At 37.8% G+C, this 22,496-nt stretch overlaps 1 protein-coding gene across 1 annotated transcript in view; it reads left to right on the top strand.

The window, feature by feature from the left end:
• Window positions 1-22,496, top strand: part of CCDC148 (coiled-coil domain containing 148) — a 289,908-nt gene that overhangs the window by 196,734 nt on the left and 70,678 nt on the right. Inside the window, exon 11 of the mRNA XM_007941850.1 lies at window positions 15,379-15,497. Coding sequence (XP_007940041.1) covers window positions 15,379-15,497 — 119 coding nt within the window. The remainder of the gene's footprint in view (window positions 1-15,378; window positions 15,498-22,496) is intronic.

The raw sequence follows: 22,496 nt of genomic DNA, 5'->3' as shown, positions 1-22,496 counted from the left end.
TTCAAACCCACCAGCCACTCCTTGGAAGGAAGGTTGGGCAATCTACTTCTGTAGTGATACCACCTCAGAAACCCAAGGAGGGGTCGCTATGAGTCGGGGCCTAGTTGACTGCACATAACAACAACAACATAGGATAGCTACGACTGAGAATCTACTCAATGGCAATGGGCCACAGAGAATAGTGAAGTCACTCTTAACAAGGTACACTGATAATAAAATAGTATACAATACCAGAGAGGTCACTAAAGGTCAAATTATTCCCTTATTCAGTAAATATGTACTATGCTCTGGTCATGCAGTGCCTAAAGCATTTGACCACTAACCAGAAGGTTGGCAGTTTAAACTCCCCAGCCACTCCATGGAAGGAAGATGGAGCAATCTACTTCAGTAAAGATTGATGGCCTCAGAAACCCAATAGGGTCATAAGTCAGAATTGATTCCATGGCAGTGCAGTGAGTTTGGTTTATGCTTCTAGTCTTCATTTTCCACACAATCACACCCACTCAAGCAGAACTTGTCCTTACTCTGGTATCCTTTAAAGAATATATGTTTACCTGATCTGCCACAAAGATATTGTGCAATTCTTGATTGTTGTTGTTGTTATGTGCCGTCGAGTCGGCCCCTACTCATAGCGACCCCTCCTTGGGTTTCCGAGGTGATGTCACTACGGAAGTAGATTGCCCAATCTTCCTTCCAAGGAGTGGCTGGTGGGTTTGAACCGCCAGCCTTCTGGTTAGCAGTCAAGTGCCTTAAGCACTACGCTACCAGAGCTCCTTGATTAGGCAAATATAATCTTGTTAATAATACCTGAAGAATTTCTTTTAGAATCTTTATGAACACAACAAAAGGGTTAATGAAGAAAACCTGAAAATACATAATGGAGTGAACTATATAGAGTGTTCAGTTGGTTTAACTAAGTAGTATTACATCTAGCAAATAAAATGTATACATATGTACATATATAAATACACACACACATAAACATGTATGTATGTGTGAATATATTATGTATAACAGACAAAAACAAACCCCCTGCCGTCGAGTCAAATTGACTCATAGCGACCCCTCCTTGGGTTTCCGAGGCAGTATCACTACGGAAGTAGATTGCCCAATCTTCCTTCCGAGGAGTGGTTAGTGGGGTTTGAACCGCCAGCCTTCTGGTTAGCAGTCAAATACCTTATGCATTTACAGTGTGACTTTGAGATTAACCTTCTGCCTCTCTCAGTGTGTTATTGATGAAGCACTTAGATTGGGGAGGGGGTTTTATGGTAATACCCCTGCTCTCATCCATGTCTTCTCTTGTTTCCTGATCCTGTGTCGATAAACCATTCTGTCAGCACCTGTTCTTGCACTGGCCAGTGCTGGTCTGCCTGCTTCTGAATGTGAATGCTCTTGTGCTAATAGAAGTTATCAGTTTTGCCATAATTGATCAAAGTTCAAGACTTAGAATATAGACTTTCTGCCCTGACTGACTTCAGAGTTCAACAACTCTTTTTCTGTTAGTTTCTCTTTTCCTTTAGGCTCTTAATTGCTGTAGCATGCATTTGTGCACTGCAGGAACTGCAGGATATGAAACTGTCCTCTGCAATTTCCCTCACATGCCTGTGACTGATTGACTTTCATCTCCAGTGAATGCTCTGCTATTGCAGAGGGAGGGTAATATAGATCTCGGTGGCTTTATGCAGTAGGAAAAAAAAAACCTTTTAAAATCGCACATCCTCTAGCAGAGAGGCCCCTCAGAAGTGGTAACTCCTGGTCCTGGTCCAGATCCTCTGTTTCTTCCAGATTATTTTCTCTCATGTCACTAGCAGCATAGCAACTTGAGCAACATAGCAACTCCTTTGAAGGAGAGAAAAGGGGAGAAAGAGACCGAGAGAATCTATGGATCCCAGTTATACTGAAACAACTTAAAGTGCAAATATTGTCAGTTTCTGTAATGAATCACTGGGACCAACTAAATTGCAAAAACCCTGTAGCTGCACTCAGATGTACAGTGTCATTCAGATGATGGAAGATTCTAGCACATTTTCACATTTAAGTAAAATGGGGAATATGAAATTTAAGAATTTTCATAGACTTCTTGGACTCCTGGCAAATATGTCTGAGAACCCCCGTGGACACTGTTTTGACCTCTGCTCTAAGGTCTACCCATTCAAACATTTCACTGCAAGCATTCACTCTGCAAAGAAACCTCCTGCCCCGAGGGTTAAAATATCCTATAGGACTAAGAATGAATATTTTGAGCTACTTTTCACCCTTCCTTTTGTGGTTCTCAATTACTAATCCCTAGAATTGAGGGGTTGCTTTTCTTTTCATTATTTGGGAATCTGATGAGATACCCAAACATTGGAGCTACAAAACTTAATAGGTAAATTAGCTATGAGTATATTATTATCGCGTTTGAAAGGAGAAGATAGTACATATTTTACATGCCAATAACTCCAACAAACACAGGGGGTTCAGATTCTTTTTCTGCACGCTCTATCTCCTTGTACTCCCCCCCAATTCCTCTTGGGTCTCGTGATCCACTTTCCCCCTCACTCTGCTCCAGCCAGAATAACCTACTTCATCCTCCTCAAACAGGCCTAGTATGTGATTGGCTTAGCACCTTTGCCCTTATTGTTCCCTTCGCCTGGAATACTTTTCTCCCAGATATCTGCACAACTTACCACCACTTCATTCAGGATCCTACTCAAATACCATCTTATCAGAGAAAATTCATTTGATTACTTGACTTAAAATAATGTTCTCCTTCCATGTCCTATATTAATCCTATTTCTTTTTCTAAACATTTATTACCTCTGACATCTCTCTCTATATATCTAGCTATGTATTTACTGATGTCTCCTTTTCCCCTTCTAGAATGTAAGCCCTATGAAAAAAGTGAATGTGCCTTCTTTCCTCATTGCTGTCTCCCTAATGCCTGACATAAGACCCCCTAGGTATTGGTTGAATTAATGAATTTAATGAATAGACAGCATACAACTATACTTACATATTGATGTAAAGTGGTAAACTGTTGTTGTTATGTGCCGTCAAGTCAGACCTGACTCATAGCGACCCCTCCTTGGGTTTCCAAGGCAATAGCACCATGGAAGTAGATTGCTCCATCTTCCTTCTGAGGAGTGGCTGGTGGGTTTGAACCACCAGCCTTCTGGTTAGCAGTCAAGTGACTTTAGCCACTATGCTACCAGAGCTCCCAAAGTGGTACTGTAGGTGGCCCTAATAAGATGGGTGACCTTGGCAGGGTATGTAGGTTTGGTGGGATTTTGCCTTCTCAATTGTAAAATAAGGTGTCTGGATTAAATGATTGCTAAAATCATCTTGGCTCTCAGAAGTCATGAATGAATGACTCTGAGGTTTGATTGCTTTTCACTTTTCACTCTGCCTGACACTTCAAGCTTTGAAATACAACATCCTCAGCATACACTCCCTTCTTAATGAATAGTGAAAAGAGAGAAATTAAACAAGATTACAGACAAATTCATTTTACCAATATCAACATATGACAAGATCATTATGTAATATTTCAAAGCCCACACTGAAAATAGACCTTACTTCTAAAGAAGACATGACAGTTATTTTTTAATCCACCTGGCATTTCAATTAAGAAGGAGATAACTAATGTGTTTACCCCAGAATACTTTCTTGGCTCATCATGTTATAAGGACATAAGACAGCATCACAGCAGAAAATAGCTTATTGCCAGTTTGAGTAGGCAGCTCTGCTATGGAAAAATGCTCACATAAGTAACTGAACTTAACTCCACCTGAAGGGCTTAATATGATTTATTTATGCATATAGACATCACCTACTACCAAACGATTTATAATAAAATGCATTAATACTGTTTTGCTGGGCGTGTACCCTTTGCTCCTTCATATCTATTCTCTGCATTGCTCTTTGACCCAGAGCAGATGTATATGATGTATGGACCACATCAACAGGCTCCCTTGCCCTCTGGCTTCTAGTTGCGTTCAGCTAAACTGGAACATTGGTGATCAGGATGATTGAGGCAAATGAGGTCAGGATAATTATCCTCCAGCTCCTAGCTCCTTCCCCCGTAGGGTTGTACTCACTAGCTGTGCCCTTCACCAAAAGTCTCAGTTCCTGTCAGGTGGCTCTCTCCACACAGTCTGCTCTGTCTCTAGAAACACCCCAGGCCAGAGATAGGAAAGCACCCTCAAAACTCCAAGCCCACTTACATGGAGTCAATTCCTACTCAAACTGACCCTATGTGACAGAGTAGAACTGCTCCATAGAATTTCTAAGACTAAATTTTTCCAGAAAAATTCTGTAAAATTTTCTTCCACAGAGTGGCTGGTGGAACTACCAACCTTTTGGTTAGCAGCTGAATGCTTTAACCACTGCACCACCAGAGCTCCTTGAAAATAGCCCTGTACTGTATAACTCCTTGTGATTTCCCTGCATTCCAACCATCCTTTCTCAATTGTCCCCTTGTTACACTCCTTTTATCCTAATTTTGTGTGTGCCATCTGTTTCCACTTACAAATCATTAAAATAGAAAGTTAGTAAGAGAACAAGAGAAAAGAAATTAAAGGGGTGGGAATATAGTTACATCAGAACACCTAGACTGAAGAAGGGTGCTATAGTTGAAATGGCTAAAGTTAAAAGGAAGCATATAACTCTATGGCTAATAATAGACAGCATTCCAGCACATTAGGAGATGCCAGCACATATTGGGGGGAGGGGCTCATCTAACCAACAGATAGCATTTTCAATAGAAGTTTTATAAGAGTCTAACTCTTCATATAATATTGCATCACCTTTTGTAAAACCTGTGGCATAAAAGTAATTTATTATTCTGTGGAGATTTTCTATAGAAAGTGAAAGTGATGCTACATGCAAAGTGATAGAAAGTAAAAGTACTACATACAAGTATACACAGTATTCTTGCCATCTGACTTGATACAGTAATATAGTTTGGAGACTTTAGAAATGAGTAATAGTCATGTCCCTAAGATATTCCTTCTAAATATTGGTTTTCTCAGTCAGACTTTTTTTTTTTTTAATTATTAAAAAAAAAAAAACATTTTATTGTGTTTTAGGTAAAAGTTTACACAGCAAATTAGGTTCCCATTTAACAATTTTTCTACAAATTGTTCCATGCCATTGGTGACAATTTTCACAATGCATCAGTATTCTCATTATTTCCATTCTGTTTGTTCTATTTCTATTGATCTAGCTTCCCTTCCCCTCCTTGTCTTTTCATCTTTGCTTTTGGGTAAATGTTGACTGCTTGGTTTCATATAGTTGATCGTTTAAGGGAGCACATTACTCATGGGTGATACTGTTTGTTTTATAAGCCAATCCATTATTTGGCTGAAAGGTGACCTCCAGAAATAGCTTCAGTTCCAAATTCTAAGGGTATTTTAGGACAATAGTCTCAGGGATTCCTCTAATGTCTGCATTTCCAGTAGGTCTGACCTTTTTTTGGAATTTGAATTGTTGTTATGTAGCGACTCCTTCTTGGGTTTCCAAGACAGTATCACTATGGAAGTGGATTGCCCCACCTTCCTTCCGAGGAGTGGCTGAAGAATTTGAATTAGGTTCTACATTTTTCTCCCATTCTACCTAGGATCTTCTATTGTGTCCCTGGGGCAGAATTACAGTGCACTGTCTAGTTCTTCTGGTCTCAGGTTAGAAGAGGCTGTGTGTTTCATGTGGGCTATTAGTATTGTAGGAGCTCTGGTAGTGTTGTGCCTAAGGCATTTGACTGCTAACCAGAAGGCTAGCAATTCAAACCCACCAGGCACTCCTCAGAAGGAAGATTGGGCAATCTGCTTCCGTAGTGATACTGCCTTGGAAACCCAAGGAGAGGTCACTATGAGTCAGATCCGACTCCACGGCAGTGAGTTTGATTTTAGTTTATTAGTACTGTGGACTAGTTTCTTCAGTGAGTCTTTGATGTCCTTCATTCTCCTTTGCTCCATACAAGGAGAGACCAATAGTTGTGTCTTAAGTGGCCGCTCATGAGTTTTTTAAGATCCCAGGTGCTATTCACCAAACTAGGATGTAGAACATTATCTTCATGAATTATGTTATGCCAGTTGACTCAGTTGTTCCCTGGTCAGCTAGACTTTTTTTTTTTTTTTTAACATACTTTTGTAATTATAAAATATTTCATTCCATTGTTGTTTGGAAAATATAAAGAAGCACACAAGGTACAATGAAAATCACCCAAAATCTTAAACCAACAAAATAAAATTGTTGACAATCTCCTTACACTTTTTTTATATATGTACATAGGGATTTTAACTTAACTATAATCATACGGCATTAACTTGACTTTTTCTATTTATCAACATAGTTTTCATACTTACCCCTGTTTTCCTATTACATAATATTTGTTGTTGTTATGTGCTGTTGAGTCAGATCTGACTCATAGCGACTCCTCCTTTGGTTTCCCAGGCGGTATCACTACAGAAGTAGATTGCCTAACCTTCCTTCCGAGGAGTGGCTAGTGGGTTTGAACCGCCAGCCTTCTGGTTAGCAGTCAAATGTCTTAGGCACTATGCTATTTAGTGGTTACAAATTGTTCCATCATGTAGAATAATATTTTAACAATGTCTCATTTTGGGGTAGTTATATTGATTCTAAGGAGCTCTAGTGGCATAGTGCCTACCTAAGGCATTTGACTGCTAACCAGAAGGCTGGTGGTTCTAACCCACCAGCCACTCCTAGGAAGGAATGTTGGGCAATCTACTTCGGCAGTGACACTGCCTCGGAAATCCAAGGAAGGGTCGCTGTGAGTCGGTTCTAACTCCAGGGCAGTGAGTTTTTGTTTTTGTTTTTTTCATATTGATTCTAAAGTGCTCTGGTGGTGTAGTAGTTAAAGTATTCAGCTGCTAACCAAAAGGTCTGTGGCTCAGACTCACCAGCTGCTCTGTAGGAGAAAGATGAGGTAGTCTGCTTCCATAAAGATTTACAGCCTTGGAAACCCTATGGGGCAGTTCTACTCTGTCCTATAGGGTTGCTCTAAGTCAGAGTCGACTGTATGGCAATGAGTTTGTTTGTTTATACTGTTTCTAATTTATCTTTTTAAGACTGTGATGAACATATCTGCTTATAAATCTTTACATATGTCCCTGCTTATTAATTCTTAAAAGCTTATTTCTTAAATTTTAAGGCTTTTGCTAATTATTTGCTTATTTATTCTTCAGAAAAAATATGACAATTTACTCTTCTGCTATCCAGTGGAAGAGATTAGCTACTAGGAGAAAGAAGATGATTCAAGTTTAGGGCAATGATGAATAACTAAAATATAAAGAGGACTACAAGTTCCCAAAATACCAGTTGTGGACCGAAGGAGATCATTAAGCTCAATTATCCAGGCAGGACAGTGGCAAAATTATGTTTTTATTTTGAAAACCAGTAGTCTAGCTTTGATTTCTTGCCTATGTAGAGAGTTCTTCCCTCTTTGCATAAAGCCCTCAAAACAATACTTTTGGAGCCAAATTTTATGCAGAAGCTGAAGCAAAGCTTACAGGGATCTACACCATAAAATATAGAAGAGATAACTTTGGCTGAAAGGTTTTGAGAGTAGGATTGTCCATCTCCAGTATAAAATCTGGCTCCCCTGAACAATTTGAGTTAGAAAATTATGATGTCCCTGTGCTCTGTCAGGATTAAATACACTTCCACAACCCCACCTGACTAAATGAATTGGCCAACTAATTGAAAACTTGAATGATTATTGTCTATCCAGGTGTTTTATTAAAAGTTTTGGCTTTATATGAGTTGATACGTGAAAATCATTGCAAATAATGCTGCCTCCCTATATTCTTTTTCATAGTACCAGTTTAGCATATATATATATATATCTTGTACTTTTTTTCTGTAAGATGTGATGATAGCTACAAATAAATAATACTTCAGTGTAAATCATATTCCTTACCTTTTAGAAGTTCACACAAATGTGTGAAAAATTATGTGGCAAAATACAGGTGATTGTCAACTTGATTATATAGAAAGTGTTTATACATCAATTGATGGTAATTTTATGCGATACAGACACCAGACACCATCAATAATTAAATAAAATTAATGGGAATAATCTTAAAGGTATAAAATGAATACTTTCTATTAAGATGTCCTGTCATGTTTTAATATATACCAACACCACTATTGTGTGTGTGTTGGTGGAGTGCTGCATATTTCAGGCCAAAAGTAGGAAGAACTTTAAGATGCGTGGAATCTAAGTTAATTGGAATCTAGAAAGTATAATAGAAATGTTTATCTTGATAGCTTATAGGAAATGGAACTAGAGTTTTTAAAAACATTTTTATTGTTGAAAATAAGCACAGCAAAATATACACCAATTCAACAGTATTTTCATGTATAATTTATTGACAGTGAACACATCCTTCAAGTTGTGCAGCATTCCCACCCTCCTTTCCCAAATTGTTCCTACCTCATTAGCATGAACTCACTGCCCCCTAAGCCTCTTTTCTAATCTTTTGAGTGGCTGTTGTCAGTTTGTTCCCATGTAGACAGTTATGTAAAAAAAACACAATCCTCAAGCCAGACATTCTTTACTCATTAAGCCAAACTATTGCTTGATTTAAAGAAGACTTCTGGGAACTTTTTGGTTTAAGGTTTAAAGATTATCTCAGGGCAATAGTTTTCAGGGTTCACATAGCCTCAGTTGATCCAGAAAGTCTGGATTCCATGATAATTTGAAATTATGTTGTATTTTTTTCCTCCTTTTGATCAGGATTTTTCTATAGAGTCTTGATTAACGTGGAACTAGATATTTTAAACTTCATATTTCATAACTTCTGTGTGTCTGGTTAAGTTTTATGATCTTCTCTGGTATAAGTCATTAAAGCCTTTGAGATAATGAAGTGGGAACAATGTAGAGAAGTTTATTTGTTCAAAGAGCTTTGAATCTATTGCCAAACTCTCTTCCTATTATAATGCTTCTTCCATCCTAACTTTCTGCTTTCTAGTAAACTAGAAATTCTTATTTCATGCTTAATTATAGTAATTCTTGGACTAAGAGGGAGTAAAGAAATATAATTTAATCATTAAGCAATATTAGTCCACATTGTTTTTTTAAAATTAAACTTTGATATACTCTAATATAAAGATCACAGTTACTAGAGGAGATTTTAATAAGAATAAAATTGTTTGGCTGTAAGGAAGATATAAAGTAAGGAGGATATAAGAATGATCTTAAACCCTCCGAAAAATAGCATAGCATTATTTCGGCTCACACATTTATGTAGAGAATAGTTTGTTCAGTTTATTTACATTTTTACTGGCTCAACGTTACCAAAGTGAAAAAAATGTTGGGCTGTACTTCATATAGTGCAAATCAGAGGTTATAAGAGGAGATAGGAAATAATGAGAATTTGTTTTGTTTTTTCAGAGAAGCAAGTTTTTTTTTTTTTTTTTTTTTTTTAAGAAACCTCATCAGGAAGTCAAAAGACAAGCTTTACATTTGACTTTGATCACTTGCACTAACTTCTGGATTCCCCTATCTTGGGAACATTATAAGAATCACTGAAAAAGTTTAAAAAGCAGTATGTTTAAATCTGTGTCTCAACGAATGTCCCAAAGGGCTAGTTAAATACTTTGAGTCTCAACTTTAATTTGAGGCTTGGAAAGCCAATAATTCTTGATGCACACTTTCTGCTTCTATTAATTGATAAGAAGTGAATGGAACTGTCCTTAGGGAAGTGCTTAGTTCAGATTTTACTGCAAATAAAGCTGCTGGCCTGCGTCCCATCCACAACTTTGTTATTCTTGAACCAGAGACCAGACAAAGCATCCACTCACCTAACATAATCAATTAAGCCCTGTTATGTGTCAGACTGTATACAAGGTACTAGGCATACAAAGATGAATAATGTACATTAATATGGAAAGTGGTATGATAAGGATATGTAAATAGTGCAATTGAAGGTATGCCTAGCACTGTCTAGAGGAGGGGAAGGAGGAAGAAGAGTGAGAAGGTAATACTAAAATTGACTCTTAAAGGATGAATAGAAGAGATTCACAGGCCAACAAGGCAGGGAGGAGCATTCCAGGAATGTAGTAAATCCTCACATGTATCTATAACAACAGTGCAGAACATGAAAAAGAGTCAAGGAGCACAAGGCAGGACAAAGAAAGGAATATAACGTACCATGAGCAAATTCCATGGTCCATGTAGACAATTAGTCCTGTAGGCTACTTTCTTCTATGAGTCATTGGTTTCCTACTTTCTCTTTTGTTCCAGACAAATAGGACCCATAATTATGTCTTAGATGGCTGCTCTCAAGCTTTTAAGACCTCAGACATTACTCAGCACATTGTGATATAGAACATTACACTTTATTGATTATATGATGCCAATTAACTGAGTTGTCCCAAAAGACTGTGGTCCTAGGCCTTCAAACCCAGAAAACTAATCTAGTGAGGTGTTTGGTTATGTCTATATGAATACACTTGCATGCACATACATACCTTTATGTACATATGCCTATTATATATCTACCTGTATACACTTATGGACCCACATATTTATACTGATACACATGTAAAAATGGAATGGGGGCAGTTTCTGATCTCCTTTAACTTTGTAAAGTGGAAGAGGATCGAGATCAACAGCCCAAGGGTGATTTCTGTGCGGCAGAGGTCACACATGCTTCCATCCTTCAATTTTTTGTCAATTCTGACACCAACCATTCTTCCCACAGCACTCTCTACTTCTCTGCTGGGTTCGATAATCCATTGCAATGGTCACACAGACTCACAGAAAATGTTCACAATTTTGGAGTTTATTAGGGAAGTTACAGGTTACAATTCAGGATAAGAGACAACTGAGGATACAGTTCTTCAATCAGTATAGCCTCCCCTCAGGCATGCATGAAGGCAGATGTCTCTCTGGCTCTTCTTTCTTGATGGTAGTGAGCTCTCCTCTTTCCACCTCATAGTCCCACCCAGTCATCTTGTGGGAGTCACAAAGACCATGGCTAGAAAGACCATACCAAGAGATTCACTGCACTGAATACATATATGCCTATATACGTATTGGTGTAACCATAACATATTTTTCATTGTTGTTAGTGTTGTTGCAAAGTCATATTTGTCATATCTTTTACCAAAAATGTTCATTTCTCTTGTGCATTTCTTAGTGACATCATTTACCTTGGGAAAGTTGTGTATGCTTTACATTTGATGCTGCCTTTCCCATTATGAAAAATAACAAGTGTCTACTATCTCAACAGTGATTTTCCATCCCCTCCCTGATGATCATGTATGAATTATTGAATGGAAAACTAATTTGCTTTGTTAACTTTCACCCAAATCATGATAAAAAGTTAAATATATCTGGAGCTTTGGCTATTTAGGGCCTATTTCCTTTTCAGATAAAGTTAGTGTGTAGTTGTTATATTTCAGTGAAGAATGTTGTAGGAATTTGTGTTGGTATTGTATTATCTCTATAGATCACTTTGAGAAGTATTGACGTTTTCATAATGTCAAATCTTCCAATCCATGAGCACAGAATATTCTTTCATTTATGTATGTCTCTTTAGTTTCTTGCAGTAATGTTTTATGGTTTTAATTGTATAGGTCTTTCACATCCTTGGTTAGGTTTAGTCCTAGAAAATTTATCATTTTAGAGTCTATTGTAAATGGTATTGTTTTCCTGATCACATCATCTGTGAATGGCTTCTAAGAGTTTTACCTAAATTATTCAAACTCATCACCCCACTTATTTCTTTCTTGGAACTTGACACAACCTGTAATATTCTGATCATTTATTTACTTGCTTATTGTCTCTCCCCCTTTCTAGAAAGTCCCAGCTCCATAAGGCAGAGATGTTTTCTCTTTATCACCATCATACCCCAAATGCATAGCACAGTATCTTGCTTACAACATCTGCTCAACAAATATTTATTGAACAAATGAATACCAAAGTCAATAATGTTTTAAGATTGTAAATAAGGGTCAATAAATGCAAATACACCAACTCAAATAAGAAGAGATATATGTTTGATTTGATTATTTGGAAGTCATTGGTGAGAGTAGTAAATTTTGAGTGGTGAAAACAGAGGTAAAAATGCCATAGGTTAGGAGTAATAAAAACAAACCAAACTCATTGCCATCAAGTCAGATCCAACTCATAGTGACCCCTCCTTGGATTTTTGAGGTGATATCACTAAGGAAGTAGATTGCCCAATCTTCCTTCCAAGGAGTGGCTGGTGGGTTTAAACTACCAGCCTTCTGGTTAACAGTCAAATGCCTTAGGCACTACACCACCAGAATTCTTAGCAGTAATACAGGAGGTGTGAAATTGGATAACAGAAAGTACTCTAAGATGTTTGACTAAGAAGAGAAAGATGGAGGTTTTGGTGCTACAGTCTTGGGGTCAAGAAATGGTTTTTTTTTTTTTTTTTAATGGAAGAGATTTGAAACTATTTCCATGTGAATGGAAGGAAGCAACAGAGATATAGAAGTTGAAAATATAGGGGTGGATGATGGGTTAAGATTCTGAAGAAGGTGGATTTCAGAAATGGAGCCTGGAATACCAATGAGATTAGTCTGATGGAACAAAGGATGCCTCTTTCTCTGAGGGGCAGAACATCAAGAGGGCACCTTCAATGTGCCACTTATTCCCCCAAAGAAAGCAAAGAACTATGGAAAAATGTGGAGCTTAATATAGTGAACAGGTTTCGTAATACCACTATGAGAAACTGAGAGGCAGTTGTCCAGGAGTTTATAAAGGGAATGACAACTGTCATTGAAAATACTGATGAAATCATAAATTTGGTATGAGTTTCTAAAGTGGTATGATTCATTCATCAATCAAATGGTTATTAAATCACACTATGTTCTAGACTTTTTAGTTGGCCCTGGACGTGCCAAGATAAATAAATCATAATTTCTACAATCTGGTAGGGGAGAGAAACAAGTATGCCAGTTAATAAAGCATCCTGATGAGCTATACTGGAGAAAAAACATACTACTGTAGCACAGAGGATAATGTGGGGGAGGTCCTGGTCTTAGAATGAATTGCTGCTGTTCAGAATGTCAGAATTAGAACTATTCTCAATGATAAGGAATCTTAGAGAAAGAGGTGGTTCACTGGAATGGAGGAAGTCATGTTGCTGTGAAATTAGCAAGTTGCAAGGGCATTCAGACAGATATTGAAGATGCCTATGAAGACAGAAAGAGTTGTATTGGAGGAAGTTGTGATGTGAGTATCTGAACTCTTGATGGATATTTTGGAGTGACTTGAAAATCAACATGTCCTAGTGTTGTAAGGACAGATATAAGATGATATAGTCAGATGATGTAAACATCAAAGGTAGAAGCAGTTGAATATGAGGGCCATATCATAGGGTCTGAAGATAACAGGAGAAGAGTGAGAGAAATGCCCTAATCAATCCCAGCCCTATGGCACATGGGGCATCAGAAGAAAAGCATCCTTCACTTGAGAGAATTACAGTGAAAAGAAGCAGGTAATGAAGATTGAGGATGCAGGAGGTTTTATATGATTACACAGAAGTTTCAGAGGATCCAGGAGAAAGTCTCAAGTTGTAGTACATAACAAGAGGGAGAGAGAGAGCAAGAGAAAGAGAATCTGAGCACATGTCCAATAAAGAAGCTCAATTTCCACGAGTGGCTGAAGATACCAGAGAGTCAAGAGTGGAAATAATTTGTCCTGAGATTCCATAGTCTCAGATGTAACAGTTCTAGAGCCTGCACAGGCCAGTACTCCAAGTAGTGTCAGCAATCTGCGGTTGGTCTGCTTGTAGTCGAGAGATTGCATGCAAAGGACAGCTCATACCCCTTCAAGACCAGTGCTGGGAGTAAACTAAGGTTATCGATCTTTTGAAACTTGGAGAAAAATTATCTTTAGTTCAATATCTGTTTTTTTTTTAATTTTGCTTTAAAAAAAGCTTTATTTTTTTCTAATTATGAAAGATAGATTCATTGTAATAAATAAATAAATAAATAAAATAATGCAGAAAACTAAAGAGAATAATTAATTACCAGATAAAGATGATGTAACATTTCTATGTCTAGCATCAATAGAATGCCTTGATACTTATCAGCTAGGAATCTGGATATAATACACATTGCCAGTCGGTGGTTCTCCTCCCTTCCACTCCCTCCCTTCCCCTCTCTCTTCACCTTTGGTCTTGCTACTTTTCTAGCTTTGTCTATATTTTCTCTAACTTCAGATCTCAGCCACCTCAAGATTTTACATTGTGCTCCTCCAGTTATTCATTAATCATTGAATGCATGTCGCTATTGTGTCTGCTGGCATTACAGGCCCTGTGCAGAAATGATATGGCTGTGACCATGGTACTTGGCATAGTTCTCTGGTTCCCTCAGGGGTCAGACATTGTGTTGCTACTGTGAGAGCAAGTCAGGAAACCACTTAGCTTTTCATATTCATTTATCAAGAGAAAATGCCATATTGAGAGTGAGGCTAACCCATCCTCTACAACAGACTCTGTGCTGGCAATCATTCTACTAGTTTTCACCAGATACCTATTCTGTTTTCACCACCAAGATCCAGTCTCTTGACACAGATACAACAGGGCAAGCCAGAGTGGTTGAATGGGCCTCTGGAAAATAAATGGTAATTTCAATTGCCCTACCACATCAACCACTTCTGCATTAGGGAACCCTGAGCAATGGTTTCAGCCACATGAAAATAGCACACATATGGCACTTCCTGTGTTCACATTCTGGCTCAATTTTCAGAGAAGGAAAGTAAAACATATCTAATAAGCACAGAGCTCTCACCTTTTTAGTGCTTGATAAGCTTGACCTTTATTTTACCACATAAGTCAAAACTACTATATACCACAACCCTGCTAATTTTTTCTTCTCCTCCTTCCTCCCATCTATCTCCTTCCACTTCCCCAGAAGCATAAAGCTTTCAACATCCTGCTGTCCATTAGCGTAAATAAACTCATGCTTTTAGAGTAAAAATTATCTTAATACTGTATTAGGAAAAGACTGCATTACCATAAGAGGATAAAAATATTCTTGAGTAACAGGTAGACTGTATACTTCAGAGGCGATAACATGCATTTATGGTGGTTCCCCGAAAGTCAATTATTTTAGCCATAGATTAAAACCTTAGGACTCAGCACAAGTGCCATTTCCACTTCAGAAATTCTTCAACCATGTAGTGTCTCAAGATACATACCTTCATGTTTTAATTTACTTTTCTGTTGCCAATATGTTATAAGCAGATCTAAGAAAGAAAGAAAAACAAACATGATGTGCCATTTAAATTCTTTTTTTTCTGTATAAACCAATGAATGATACTATTATAGTTTTTCTCCTTGTTGTTTTGTTACATCTCTGTTTTGATTTAAATTTTATGTAATATTTATATAATAGATAAGAAAATTCTGGACTAAGAAAGAACAGAAGTGGCAAGAAATGGAAACGAGAGATCTTCAGCGTCTAGAAGAACTGAAGAAATTAATGGCTAAACAGTCAGCGAAAGACAGAGAAAGGTAACAGAAAAAGTTTAAATTATATGGCAATGGAGGTGGTGAACAGAGTCTTCTGTGATATGTTAGGATAAACAATAGTAGAGGGACCATTTCTCTACATTTAATGTATCCTTATATTCACAAATAGATAAAATGATATAGTTTAAACTCTCATATTTGCACATGAATCTCAAATTTATCATTTTGTTCCTTAGATTTCTGGTTTAAATCTCGAGAGGATTTTTACAGTCCTTGGTTCTCCACTGTGTGCATGAAATGATACTGGCTATTGCAGTGATTTAATATTTTGACCCAGAGAAACTATTATTCCGATAAAAAGAGAGATCTATTTACTGTGACGCAGGGTAGGGAAGACAATAGATAATTATACAATGCTTTATGTTCCTCATTATAATGAAAAATCTGGATTTCCTACAAACATGTAACCTAAAAGCTAGAATGGACAGTTGGCATCAGCTATCTAAGTCACCTCATTTTATGAATGAGTATACTTAGGGATTAAAAATATTTTTCCAAAGTTACTGTATCATTCAAAGTTCAGTCAGAAGACAGAGACAACTCAGTAATTTGAACAGGGAAGTGTAAAGACTTAACTATAACAGGATGTTACATGAAGAGATAAAGAGAAATCTAAAAAATAGCCTAAACCTGTGAGAGAGTTCCTAAGGAAGAAACAAACTTGGAAGTGGATCCCTCCTCTCCAAGGTTAGAGAAAATGTGGTTGTGGCCCACTGGATGGCAGAGAAGTACTTGGGTGAACTAGGCCAAAGATGACCAACAGTTGCTGAGCAATCAGGAAACACCTCTCTTGGGTGCTGACAAGCCAAGGATGGGAAGCTGTCCATTGGGATGGCCACAAGAGTTGCTAGGGATCTGCCTATGAGAGTGACCCTCATTTTGATAGGTTGTTAACCACGGGGCTGCTGCTGAAACTCCATGTGTTCAAGTACCACTGGGTGTCCTCCAAGAATTCTGCTGGCAGCAAATGATAGAAGTTACAAACCAACCCCCATAAAGCCTATTATATTAAAAATTCAAGGTATATACAATAGTTCTTAATAAAAAACGGGCACTACTTTGCATTGTCCATCAAAACATTATTGTTGTTATTACTGTACTATTATGTTGAAGATGTTTTAGTGTATCTGGCAGTGTTTCTTTTTCTTTTTCTTTTCTTTTTTTCTTTTGCATAGATAAGTATACTAGATACTAAGATAAATACTTGACTAACTGATGTTACATACAAACTGTACCTGACTATTCTGACTTAACATATAAATTTGACTTAAAGACAGACTTAGGAATGGAATCTGGGGACTGCCTGTACAAGTAAATACCAGAAACAGACCATGCTGTGAGGTCAGAAACAAAGAGGTAAACAAGAAATCCCACAGAGTGACATACTAAAGGAAAAAGCAAAGGCTGTTGTCAAAATACTGGTTAGACGGTCTGAAACCTTGTGCCAAGAAAACAAAAGACAACCACAGAAATTAAAACAGGTGGGAAAAGCAGAACAAATGTGGGGGCCCAGCATCTAGGAGACAACCTGCTAATAGAATCATCCTTCATAGTCAGGGAGCTTCTTTGATCACAGTATCATTTCAATCTTTTACTGCCTGTCTGAATAATTACCAAAATTAGCAGATTCAGAACTTCGACTGAGAAGAATAAGAAAATAAAAATAATCTGTATTACATAACAGGGAAAAAATTGGCATTTCCCATAGTGATAAGGACACTAAGGACTAGGACCCAGGAGACTGGGTGTTAACCTTAACTGTTCTTTGCATTGTGTATGACCTGGGGAAAGCCCTTTATTTAACCTCCACAAAACTCTGCTTTGTCCTCTTTAAAATGAAGGGGTTGAAATAGGTAACTTCTGAGGGCTACATGAGTCTATCTAGTTTTAACAGCTTATGCTCTATATGCTGGAGGAGCTCTGGTGCTGTAGTGGTTAAGGCATTTGGTTGCTAATCAAAAAGTCAGTGAATTAAACCTGCCAGACATTCTGTGAAAGAAAGATGGGCAGTCTGCTTCTGTAAAGATTTACAGCCTTGGAAACCCAACAGGGGTGGCTATGAGTCATAATCGAGTTAATAGTGAGTTTGGGAGCTCTGGTGGCACAGTGCCTAAAGCATTTGACTGCTAACCAGAGGCTGGTGGTTCAAACCCACCAGCCACTCCTTGGAAGGAAGACTGGGCAATCTACTTGTGTAGAGATACTGCCTTGGAAATGGAAAGAGGGGTAGCAATGAGTCTGAACCGACTGGACGGCGGTTAGTTTAGTTTTGGTTTGGTATACTCTTATGTGAAATGCTATAAATTCAGATAATTATGGATCCAGTGCTTACATGTTGTTGTTGTTTTCAGGTGCTGTCAAGTCAGCTTCAACTCATAACGACCCTATGTACAACAGAATGAAACACTGCCCAGTCCTGCACTTGGCTCACAATCCCTGCTATACCTAAGCCCATCATTGCAACCACTGTGTCAGTCTATCTCATTGAGGGATTTCCCCTTTTTGCTAAGCTTGATATCCTTTTCCAGGGAATGGTCCCTTCTGACAACATGACCAAAGTAGGTGAGATGAAATCTGGCTGTTCTTGCTTCCATGGAACATCCTGGCTGCACTTCCAGGACAGATTTGTTAGTTCTTTTGGCAGTCCATGGTACTTTCAGTATTCTTTGCCAATGCCACAACTCAAAAGCATCAAGTCTTCTTCGTCTTCTTATTCATTGTCCAGCTTTCACATGAATCTGAGCCTACTGAACATACCATGGCTTGGGTTAGGTGCACCTTAGTTTTCAAAGAGATATCTTTGCTCTTCAGCACTTCAGAGAGGTGTTTTGCAGCAGATTTGTCCAATGCAATACATCATCTGATGTCTTGACTGCTGCTTCCATTGGTGTCGATTGTGGGACCAAGTAATATGAAATCTTTGACAACTTCAATCTTTTCTCCATTTATCATGATGCTGCTTATTGGTCCAGTTGTGAAGATTTTCATTTTCTTTATGATGAGATGTAATCCACACTGCAGACCATAGTATTTAATCTTCATCAGTAAGTGCTTCAAGTCATCTTCACTTTCAGCAAGCAAGGTTGTGTCATCTGCATATTGCAGGTTGTTGTTGAGTCTTCTGCCAATCCTGATGCCACGTTCTTCTTCACATAGTCCAGGTTCTTGGGTTATTTGCTTAACATACAGATTGAATAAGTATGGTGAAAGGATACAACCCTGACACATCCCTTTCCTGATTTTAAACTATGCAATATCCCCTGCTCTGTTTGAATGGCAGCCTCCTGGTCTATGTACAGGTTCCTCTTGAGTACAATTAAGTGTTCTGGAATTCCCATTCTTCTCAATGTTAGCCATAATTTTTTGTGATCCACATAGTAAAGTGCTTTTCATAGCCAATAAAACACAAGTAAACATCTTTCTGGTATTCTTTGCTTTTGTCCAAGATATATCTGACATCAGCAATGATATCTAGTTCCACATCCTCTACTGAATCCAGATTGCAGTTCTTAAAGTTTCCTGTCGATAGTGCTGTAACCGCTTTTGAATTATCTTCAGCAAAATTTTACTTACAGTGATATTAATGATATTGTTCGATAATTTTCACATTCTGTTAGATTACCTTTATTTACAATGGGTACAAATATGGATCTCTTCCAGTCAGTTGGCCAGGTAGCTGTCTTCCAAATTTTGTGGCATAGAGAAGTAAGTGCCTCCTGCATCCATTTGTTGAAACATCTCAATGGGTATTCCATCAATTCCTGGAGCCTTCTTTTTTTTACCAGTTCCTTCAGTGCAGTTTGGACTTCTTCCTTCAATACCATTGATTCTGGATCATGTGCCACCTCCTGAAATAGATGAACATTGACTAATTCATTTCAATACAGTGACTCTGTGTGTTGTTACCATCTTCTTTTGATGTTTCCTGCATCATTCCCATAGAAACTTTCAGTATTGCAACTTGAGGCTTGAATCTTTTCTTCAGTCCTTTCAGCTTGAGAAATGCCAAGCATATTCTTCTCTTTTGGTTTTCTAACTACAGGTTTGCACATTTATTATAATAATTGACTTTGTCTTTTGAGCTGGTCTTTTGAAATCTTCTGTTCAGCTCTTTTATCTTGTCATTTCTTCCATTTGCTTTAGCTACTCTCCATTCAAGGTCAAGTTTCAGAGTCTCTTCTGACATCCATTTTGGTCTTTTCTTCCTTTCTTGTCTTTAATGACCTTTTACTTTCTTCATGTAGGGTGTTCTTGATGTCATCCCACAATTCCTCTGCTTTTTGCTCATTTGTGTTCAATGCATCAAGTCTATTCTTCAGAAGGTCTCTAAACCCAGGTGGAATATAATCAAGGTCATATATTGGCTCTCACGGAATTGTTTTAATTGTCTTCACCTTCAACTTGAGCTTGAACATGAGCAATTAATGGTTTGTTCCACAGTCAACTCCTGGCCTTGTTTTGGCTGAAGATGTTGAGCTTCTCCATCGCCTCTTTCCACCGATGTAGTCAATCTGATTCATGTGTATTCCATCTGGCAAAGTCCATGTGTATAAACACTGTTATGTGTTGAAAAAAAGGTATTTGAAATGTTCCTGAACTTGAATTGTAGCCTGGTACTTCCCTAATAAACCCCATAATCTGTGAGTTCTATGTGGCAACTGCAGTGAATTTTTGACCCAGCAGAAAGGTGGTGAGTGCTGTGGGAGGAACGGTTGGTGTCGGAGTTGATGAAAGGACTGAGGGAGGCAGCATGTCTTGCCTCACAGGAATAGGCCTTGGGCTATTGATGGTGATTCTGTCTTCCTCTTGTGGGGTTAGAGGAGGTCAGAAGATGTGGCCTCCCTGCCCCTTTGGCACAATGCTAACACTAAGAAACTTGTGTAATTGTTTAAAACATGTTCCTGTACAAGTGAAATACAAGTCACAAACATCATGCTTGATACTTTAACTGTAGAGACATTTTTTTTCATATCAGAATAAGAAAACTTGAAATGGTCTCCAAATTTTTAAATGTACATACACAGCCTTAAGTGTTTGAAAATTTCTGTTGTTTACATTCTTTTTCCATTTTTTTTTAATTCTAGTGTTAGATTTCTTAAAATTAGTATCCATAAATAAGCAGATATATTAGGTTGAGCTATATAAAACTTCTATATTTTTAGGTCAAGTGGACAAGTTAGGAAAAGGCTGCCCTTCTGAATTGTGCAACCGTGCACAAAGCTTGGCAAGCAGAAGGTTTCATCTTCCATTTTACCCCTGGTCAGGCATTACTTTTACAAAGTACAAACTTCAAAATGATACACAGTATCCCTGCAAGTACAGCTACTTAATTGTTTAAAAATACCATGTATTGTTCATATCTCTTCTAAAATTTAGTTCTGTAGCCATCTGGAATTTATTTTCATGAATGACATGAAATGTCATGATGAATGTCTCATTTCCTTCCTTTCCTTTTTTTTTTTTTTTGTTTAAATTGATAGCCAACTATCTCAATACCAATGGTTCAGCTTTAGCCATTGATTTGAAATGCTACATTTTTCATATATTATGTTTTTCTAAGTATACTTTCGTTGTATCCATATGGACTCTTGATTATGTAAAATAAAAACTGATCTATTTTTGTATTTCTACATCAATACCATGCTGTTTTAATAATTGTTTCTTATCGAGTAGAACAAGTATTTACTCATTGTTCTTTCAAAAACATCTTGCCTATTCCTGTGTCAAATTTCATTTAAAAATCTGTTGATTTTTTACATTGAACTTTTGTGAAGGAGAGCTGACGTACATACCTAATTTTATGTCCACTTTCAGAATATCCTTTTGGAATAACTCTCCAATTCCAGTATTTTCTTAGATTCTTTAGAAATTTTATAGTTGTTAATAATGAAGGCTTGGAAATTATTGTGGAATAGGTAGACATTGGTGATGGAGAAACAAATTAAAAGTTTTCTTGTGGGAAAAGTATCTGAAATAGGGAAGTGTCAGTAGGGATACAGAGGTGGTAAAAAAGCAGAGCACTATTTATAAAGTATTTAGACTTGATAAGATTTAGTGGGGTACGAGAGGTTTCCAACAGGGAGACAAGCTTGTCTGTCAGTTTGGCCTACCGTTAGGACGTGTTGATGTGAGTTTTGATGCTGAGCCATTAGTGTCTCAAACGTAGCGGGATGCACATGGTGCACAGGTATCAGCCCAGCTTACAGACTGAGACAGACTAGGAAGAAGGAACAGGCCATCCATTTCTCAAAGAATTGGCCAGGGAAAACCTTATGAATAGCAAAGAAACACTGTCTGATACATTACTGCGCAACTTCGTGAATAGTCCAGTTAGGTTAGAAGGCTCTCAAAATAGGACTGGGAAAGTGCTGTATCATCAGAGTAAAACCACCCTTACTCCTATGGATAAGGTAAAGCTTTCATGACCTCCATTTGCTGATGTGGTACCACTCAAATTGAGGAGAAACAGCTGCAGACATCCATTAATCATCGAAACATGGAATGTACGAAGTATGAATCTAGGAAAATTGGAAGTTGTCAAAAATGAAATGGAACACATTAAGATTGATATCCTCTGCATTAATGAGCCGAAATGGACTGGTCTTGGCCATTTTGAATCAGAAAACCATGTGCTCTACTATGCTGGGAATGACAGTTTGAAGAGGAATGGCGTGGCATTCATCATCACAGAGGATGTTTAAAGATCTGTCCTGCAGTACAATGCTGTCAGTGATAGGATAATATCCATACGCCAACAAGGAAAAATCATTAATACGACTATTATTCAAATCTTTGCACCAATCACCAAAGCCCAGGATGAGGAAATTGAAGGTTTTTATCAACTTCTGCAATCTGAAATTGACCGAACATGCAATCAGGATGTGTTGATTATCACTGGTGACTGGAATGCAAAAGTTGGAAACAAAGAAGAATCACCAGTAGTTGGAAAATTTGGCCTTGGTGACAGAAATAATGCTGGAA

This window comes from Orycteropus afer, unplaced genomic scaffold, assembly GCF_000298275.1.
Source record: "Orycteropus afer afer isolate SDZICR_OR568_19922 unplaced genomic scaffold, OryAfe1.0 scaffold00084, whole genome shotgun sequence".
In the NCBI taxonomy this organism is placed as follows: Eukaryota; Metazoa; Chordata; class Mammalia; order Tubulidentata; family Orycteropodidae; genus Orycteropus; species Orycteropus afer.
Note: the sequence above shows the minus strand (reverse complement) of the source record. Positions and strands in the feature narration are given on the sequence as shown.